This window comes from Prunus persica, chromosome G2 (genome assembly GCF_000346465.2).
Source record: "Prunus persica cultivar Lovell chromosome G2, Prunus_persica_NCBIv2, whole genome shotgun sequence".
Lineage (NCBI taxonomy): Eukaryota > Viridiplantae > Streptophyta > Magnoliopsida > Rosales > Rosaceae > Prunus > Prunus persica.
In genome coordinates, this window is record NC_034010.1 from 17720191 (window position 1) to 17728844 (window position 8654).

The 8654-nt window shown below is 35.0% G+C and overlaps 1 protein-coding gene across 1 annotated transcript; it reads right to left on the minus strand.

Annotated features, from left to right (window-relative positions):
• On the minus strand, positions 1493-5621 carry LOC18784561 (putative casein kinase II subunit beta-4). Its single transcript, XM_007220467.2, has 5 exons — positions 4844-5621; positions 4208-4426; positions 2959-3068; positions 2706-2871; positions 1493-2075 (listed from the first exon to the last, which is right to left on the minus strand). The coding sequence occupies exons 1-5, from the start codon at positions 5094-5096 to the stop codon at positions 1945-1947; spliced, it is 879 nt and encodes a 292-aa protein (XP_007220529.1). The 5' UTR covers positions 5097-5621; the 3' UTR covers positions 1493-1944.

Sequence of the window (8654 nt, forward strand, 5' to 3'; positions counted from 1 at the left end):
GAAAGAATTTTGCTGTTTTAAATGAATTTCGTCACACATATTTAGGGTATTTAAATATTATCGGGAAATTAGTCGATTAAATATTAAAAGATTAACGACATTTTAGTTCTTACATATTTAGGAATATTATCGAAATACGCCATAGAATTTTAATTTCATCAATTTATATTACGGGGTTTTAAAATAGGGTAATTACAAGACTATTGCAACTGGAAACTTTACTTGCAAGAGAGCCGTAATGGCCAGCCACAACTAGGTTTCGGTTCATCCACAACAAAAACTTCTTGCAATTAGATGGAGACAATTATCACTAAATCAAATAATAGACAATAAAAAGACATTGTCTATAATATATAATTACTGCCGGTCAAACCTTTACATTTAGATCCTCTGAAAAACGTATAATTTGGAGCATAACCTCCGAAAAAGAAAATGGAGATTCAACACAGGGAGAGGAAAACAACCAAAAAGTTTCCATCAGCTCTCACTTCGACAGTCACACATATGCCCATATTCTTGAGAGATGAAAAAACATGAAAATGAAGTCGAATCAAAGAGAATACTCAATTGCTTTGTTATCCTTACCACAATCCATGTATGTCCATCTCCCATTCTCAAAGTCCTAAGGGTCCCGTTTGGATGGAAGTATTTGGGAAGAAAAAAAATGGATTTGACAATAAAGCTAAATTTGCTAAAGAAAATATGAAATTGAATGTATTTGATATAACCAGATGTACTACATTTGGAAGGAATTGGAAATTATTATATGCAACACGTCATTTGGAATTCGTTTGTTTTGTTTCATTTTATTTATTTATTCAAATCTTGATATACATGAAGTGCAAGAAGCTGAATAAATAATTTGAGCTTATAATCTCATCTAAATCTCTAGATTTGGAATGCCCTTATAAGAAGAAAGTGCCATTGCGAAGCACAAGCACAGATGTTTATGGGAATGTTTGAATGTTTTTCCAATTAGATGCCTCTAATTTTATCTTTTTCTTTGTTGGTTAAACCGCGGGTCAAGCCCAACAAAACAAGAAATTAGCAAACAATGTCAAGAGCCAAGGCTCGGCTTAATGTATCATCCTCCAAAACACGCAGTCGAAGCACACAGATAACTGATGCCCCAAATTAGCCGTATGATACACATGTTTAAAACAGCCTTGACAATCGCTACTAGTTTTATTATTTTGTTACATTGGAGTTCGAACCGGGTTCTAACTGGGGCGCCATGGGAAAGAGGGAAGCTACCACCCTGTGGTGGGAACCCATTGGCAATTATTTTCAGTCGGGCATCTGCAATGAAAATTTTGCTTTCAATTAAGGAGAAAAGAAAAAGGCCATTAATTTAGACAGAAATGTCATGTAAAGCACACGCCAGACATTAAATCAAGGGCAAATTGTTCTTTTACCTCAACTTCAGAAATTGACATTTTCAAAGTGAAAATGTAACATGCTTTGATTATAAATGAAATCCAATCCAACTACGGAGTCCTAATGGAAAATAGATTTAACTTCAAAAGTATTACCATCCTTGGCATTACATCCCTCAAGCAAATGATAGTAGTGCATTACATATATGAACAGGAAAGCTGTGGTCAAGGGGCATAAAGATCGGAGCATGATTTATCATAGTAAAAGGAATGATAAACAGGAACTGAAAATGAAAAGCACATTAATCTCAATAAAGAAAATGAAATAATCTTACAAGCGCTCTGTTAATCTCAAGATTAAAATTCAAAGACAGATTTGCCCTGCTAATACGCCAATTTGCACTTTAAACATTTCCAATGGTAGATCACCCGTAGTACTTTCTGAGCTACTGCATTTTACCTCACTTTTTACAGCGAATCCATTCACCAATGGAGTCATGAGGCATCACAAAAATCCAAGGCTGGTCAATAGAAGATCTCATCACAAGTGTAGCCGTTTGCATTGTGGTTACGGCTTGTGGAGCTTGAAGCCAAAAACTCTTGGAACGTAACTCTGCGTCGCCTTTTGTGGCTTAAGGTGCCCATATGTCATCAAGAATAGGTGTGGAAATGTTGTTCCAAAATAAGCCCCATCAATATCTTCAAATGTCAAGGAATTGGAATATAAAATCAGAATGCCAAACAAAACTAGAATATGGCAAAAAAAGTAATGCATTTATAACCACCGATAGATATTCAAATGTCTGCAAACCCAGTGGTTAAATTTCCCCATTTCCCATTCAATGATCAAATTAAATCAATTTTTGAATTCCTTGATCCTGATATTGGACTTGCAAATGAAAGGTCTATTCTTGATCAGCTTAGGCACAGTTCCATACAAGACATCTTTCATTTTTTTGAAGAGAAACGATACCCATACAAGACATCATCATACCACAGCCCCGCCAAAATCCCAGCCTAATCTTTAAGTCCTGATTGCTACAGTCACACTAATCCTCATGCCAACGGCAACACCAGAATATAACTGCTGAAAATTTCTAAGACCATGAGAGCAACATCCTAGACTCTGTCAAATGGAATTTAAAAGGGGAACAAAAATCATGCTGATTGAAACATTGAACTTGAACTTAGGGCTAAAAGTGACGAGCTCCTATTGTCAAACTTCATCGGAGTTAAGAAATAAGGACTCATCAATTAATTGGAAAGCCAAGTTTGAAAAGCAAAATCTATGAAAATAACTTTAGTGCAGATGCAAGCATATAAGGATACTGCCTTGGTACTTGGATCGAGGGTAATATATATCCTCGCATTTGGGGCAGTATATTTTTACAGTGCTTGAACGAGGAATGTCTGATTGACCAACTGGAAGGCAGGGTTGTCCACAGCAGTAAACTCTTGGGCATCTTCCAAAGTCATAGTTTTTGTACTTCTCCAACTGTAGAACTTTTAAGGTCAATATTCTAACAAAACAATATATAATAGAAAAGAAAAATTGCAAAGATAAAATAACTCAGAATCTTACCATTGCAGACATTCCTTTGGTAGTCAGTATGTATCGAACATGAATAAGACCATATAGCATCTCGGCTGCTGATTCAACCAACTCATTCTGTTCTTCAGTGAACATATCACCTGGACAAAATCCGAATGTATTATGTGCCTCAATGATAAAAGACCAACAAAGCACACTCAGGGCAGAGAACTGGCTCTCTGATATATTTATTTCATCATAATCAATACCACTATTTTAATAAAATTGTCTTTAACCTTGGAATGTGTAGTGAAAAATGACATAAATGTTTCTTATCACCACGGGCAATAAATCTAACCTTCTTTTAAGTTCTCAAAACTTTAGATAATGTAATTGGAATTAAGAATTCATATTTCATACTAATAACAATATATGTAGTTTTCTTAAACAATCATTAAATTTTGTCGAAATATGAAGTATGCAATATCCCACTCAAATTGAAAATAAATAGTAACAATAACAAAGAACTAAAGACTTTTTTTAGTTCTAACAACCACACTAAAAGCTAATCTAAGAAACTTTATTTCTCACTTTGAGTGCTAAATGCAAAACCAAATCAAGAAAATAACGGTGTGATACCATTTAATCTAAATTTTAATATTTCAATTTCATAACTGATTTAGGTTATATTTCACCGAATGTGCCAGCACACATTCTGCAGTTCTTACGTTCAGCATACTCACAACTATGTTCATGAGTTTAATATCAATCCATACTCTCCTAGACTATTGTACTCATACTCAACTCACCAGTATAACTGTACCAATTTCTTTTACATGGAACATAAGTAAAACCCTCTTGCATACAAGAACCTCTCCAACCAACTAAATTACAAACACAAACCCCCTCCTCATTTAACATATTACCTGTGGCTTGTCTCAAAATCAATTTCTATATTTCAACCACACAACTGCATTCTTTTTTTTCTTCTTCGGTTACACACAATTGTATTCTTTGTTTCTTATAAATACTGTTTGAGAAATTAAAAGATAAACTAAAACTAACCATTTTAAGAAGTGCCAAGTAATGCTTGTGCATGGAGCATAGGTTACGTTCCGTAAAAAACTAAAAGTTTTTCAACCCAAAGAAACTTTCTAAAAGACAGTGGCCTCAGCATTCAATTGTCATAAATTTTATTTCAACAGTTATGTAAAGAAAAAAATGGTTCGAATAAAAAATATATATACGTCACCTTAAGATTCACAAACTAAAAACCCCATTAGCATAGAAAAATTCTTACCATGTGAAGATTCAACATCCAAAATCAGATCAAGTGCGTAATCATAATATGGAACTTGACTGCTCAAACCACAGAGATTAAAATCATCCTGGATGTATTCATCATCAACTTCACAAAAAAATTCATTTCCTCGCAAATTGCAGAACCATGAAATCCAAGATGTGTCATCTCCATCAGAACCACTGACGTCTGATTCTTCACTGTCTGTTTCAGATTCCTCTGCATTGAAAGCAAACCATGTATGAATGAGAGTGCATTTTCTAATCCAAGTCTTCAAGATAGATTTTTGTGTCTTTTTCTACAACGTCAGTGCTTATGAGTTATTCATTCCACAAGTGTGAAAGACTGGATTTGGGAAAAAATTAAAATTGGAAATTGTTAGACTTAGAACTGCTAAGAATCTCAACAAAAATAAGCAAAAGTGAGAACTTTGAACTTTACCAATATCTTAGTCCTAAAAAAAAAAGGGCTTTGCAATTGAAAAACAAAAACAGCATACATGAAGCGAACCCAGATCATATAACAAAGTTTCTCTGACATAAATAACAAGAAAATGAGTTACCAATTATTCATAAACAACAAATTCAATAATAATAAAACCAAAACAATGAGAGAGCAAAATAAAATGACACCAACCATCAGAGCATTTGTTCTTGGTGAGCGAGGCCGCAGCGGCAGCGGCAGCACGATGATCGAGCTGAGATTTACCAGTGGAAGTGGAGGGCACAGAGAGCCTCTCTTTATCTTTACTATTAGCCAAAGCTCTCGATGTGGATGGGGAGGACTTCTCTAGGTGCTTGTCCAGTGCATCATTGATGCGCTTGCGGTCGAGCGGCCCACCAACAATCTCCGTTTTCGACGACCCACCCCCTCCACGTTCCCTATACATGGTCTAATTTCGAACCCTTTTGGGTAAATTTTGGCTCTTGGATTTGGAGCGAGAGAGGAGAGTGTCAAGCTCTGTGCTGGACATCCATGGTGTGTTGGAGAGTTTGAATAAAACCCTAGATTTTTGAAAGGGGTATAAAGGGAGGTGCTTTTGAGGTCCTGAGGATCGGAGCGGAGAGAGATCGAAGATTGGAGAGAGAGAGAGAGAGAGAGAGAGAGAGAGAGCTAGGGTTTGGGGGAGGGAGAGATGGGGCGAGAGGTACACGAGCTGTTGAGCAAAATGCTCTTAGGTTCCCTCTGTCTCTTCTTTGTTTTCTTGTCCTTGGTTTCACCCTTCTTTCTTTTTAAAATTTTTTTCTCCTTATTTTTTAGGGTGGATATGGTTCGGTTCGGTTTAATTTGGTTCAAAAACTAAAACTTACATAGGGTCCAATTTGGTTCGATTTCCATACAAAATGTTTAAAAGAGTCGAATCAACGGGACCCTAAATGGTTCCTATTCGGTTTAGTCGATTTTCAGTTTGGAAGAAGACAAAAAGAGGAAAAGGTGAAGAAGACATAAATAATGAAGAGATAAATTGGAAGAGATAGAAAGGATGCACAACAAGAAGTACAGTTAGGATTCACCGAAAAGAAAAAGAAGTGGTGCTACAGTTGTTATTTAATTGGATATAAGTTGGGACTAAAGGCCAGTTTGAGATTGTTGTCACTTTTTAAAAAAGTTTCTTCTGCCATGCTTTGAAAACAATCAATTATAAAGTAAAGCAATTTCACATTTGGTAAATAATATTTTTTAAAGTGATGTGAGTATAAAAAGCAGTGTCAATCTATTTGGTAAATTTTAATATAAAACTATTGTAGTTGTGGATAATGACTAAATTGGGCATGATATTCAAAGTGGCATGTGCTAATAAGGTGATGAAAATGGAGGCTGTGACAATGGTGGTGTTGGCGGTGGTGATGATAGAGGTGAAGGTGGTGTTGGTTGAGGTGAAGGTGGTGGTAGTGGAGGTGGAGGTGGAGTTGGTAGTAGTGGTGGTGGTGGAGGAGGTGGAGACGGACGTGGTGGTGGAAGATATTGTTCAAGGACTACAAGGAAAAGGTAGACAATGTCATTTAAAAACATTAATGATGGTATTACAGGAATTGAAAAAATTTATTAAAGGCTCTTCTCCGCTTCTTGTGAAAGTAGCTTTCGAAAGGATCTTAGAGGCTTCTTTTATAAGCTGCTGTTAGGAAGCCATTGCTTTAAAAATAATTTGGATGTTTTGTTTTACAAAACACTTTAAACTGCTTAACTTTTCGGTGAAGCAATTTTTTGCTGAAAAAGAAATTCCAAACGAGAGGGCCTAACGTTTGTTTTCCATTCCTACACAACCCAAACATGAGAAAGGAACTAAATTAGTATTTCTTGGTCACTTGGGAAATGAATCTTCAATTTCCCATTTACTTGAAAAATGACACAGAAAATGATTTCTCATCAAATTCTTTTCACAAACCAAAAGGGGCCCTAGAATTGTTCACACTCTTTCACTAACATTCTCGGTCTCTTCTTCAGTTAGAAGAAGAACTTTATCGAAGGAAGTCATAACCTCATCCATTGTACTCTACCACTCTCAAGTCCAAATCCCCAAATCGCCTACCAATTTGGAAAGGATTCAATTTACGAGCGAATTCCAAGAATTGACTATAGAAGGAAATTCATAAGAAGATACAAGTTGCTCATGAGTTTTACGAGTCACGTGTACCAGCAATCAAGCTTGATTATTTTTTTTTCCTTTTTCTAACGAGCCTAATATTATGTTTGAGCTGAGTTTGTTTCTCTTACAAACTGAGGTATTAATTGAACCAAAAAACATACCAAATGCAAGCCCTACCACTCACCTAGGGTTGACATTTTTAATTGAGAAACTCCAAAAACTAAACCGACCGTATTTTTACCACAACGGAACTGGTATGTCAGGAAAATTGACACAAGTTGCAGTTTTTTGGACCGACCACAATTTGCAATTGGCACTACGGTTCCGCAAATCCAAAGATTGATGTATACTGCAATATAATTTAATTAATTATTAAAATAAATATTTATAAATATTTAATATTAACTAACAACCTTTAGATGAATCTAACGACTATAATTTATTATCTTCTATCAATCATAGCCTTTGGACTTCATTTGTCTCGTTAAGATGAGATTGAAATTGCAATTTAACACTATGAACATGAGATTGAAATTGCAATTTTACATTAAGATATATTAAATATTGCTCTTATCTTTGCAAAGCAAAGTGTCTTTCAGCAGTACACTTGCTGAAATTTTCTTTTTGCTAAGGATACATATTTACTTAAAGAAATTAAAAGAAATATGTAGGGGCTGATTCAACATAGTGTAGTGCTTGTCTATGTTAGCCATTGACGGATGAGCTATGTATGACTGTTTCAATGGGGCACTTGATATTTAAGTTTCTTCCAAACTGTCTTTCAGTAGGAGTTCTTATAGAATATTGCTAGTGATGATGGATTTTGAAGGGTATTTTGGGTTTGGTAATTATCTTTGGTAAGGGAGCTGATTCTCTCACTCTTTTTTCTTTCATTTACGCTCTCTTTTATTTTTTAATACTTTTTAATCAATTTTGTTGTTTTTTTATTCTTTCTCTTTTCTATTTTCCCATTATCTTTGGTGTAGTTGTGTTAAAAGAAGATATATTATCTGATTTTTCTTTTAATTTTAATTTTTTTTAACATGAAAAAGTGTGGATGGCTTTCCCTTTGCGATGTCATTTCTAGGTTGCGATTGTGCTTCCCGGTTTATCGATTGATATTGCTGTGGGGATTTTATCTTTCTTGTCTTCGTATTTTAAAGGCTTCTCCCTTGTATTTTGGCGAGGTTAATGAAATTATCCTGTTTATGACCCAAAAAAATTCCAGTACCACCATGGCCACCCCTCGGAAGTATCAATCGGAGAGAGAGAGAGAGGTGGTTGTGGCTTGGTGGGTTGGAGTGACATGGGCGGTGGCTGGTGAGGGGATAGGGATGATCAACTGGAGAGAGAAACAGAGAGAGGTGGTGGCTTGGTGGGTTGGACTGAGATGGCCGGTGGTTGCTTGCTATAATAATTTGTTTCTATTTTTTCCAAGTTTCTTTTGTATTTTAATCTTATTTTGTATTTTTAAATTGAATTTTTAAATTTTAGATGACGGAAGTTAAAATTTGAGCTTAAATTTCTAATGAAATGAAATACTGTGATCAAATTGGTAAAATTAAAATGTCGGTGACCAAATATGTTTTCGGGCTTAAATTTAGTGACTAAAACTATGTTTTACTTTTTAAAATATTTTTTTTAAAGAATTCCTTATTATTTTCTTCACACATCTGCACCAAAGTTGGGTATCTCACTTGCTACGTCACCAATAGTAAAATAGGAAAGATAAAGAACAAAGAATAACATTGATTAAAAAGTATTTAAAAATAAAAGGAAATGTAAATGGAGAAAATGAAAGTAGGGAAATCAGCTCCCTTTGATAATTATTTTTACAGTATCTTAAAGTGGAGATTAATG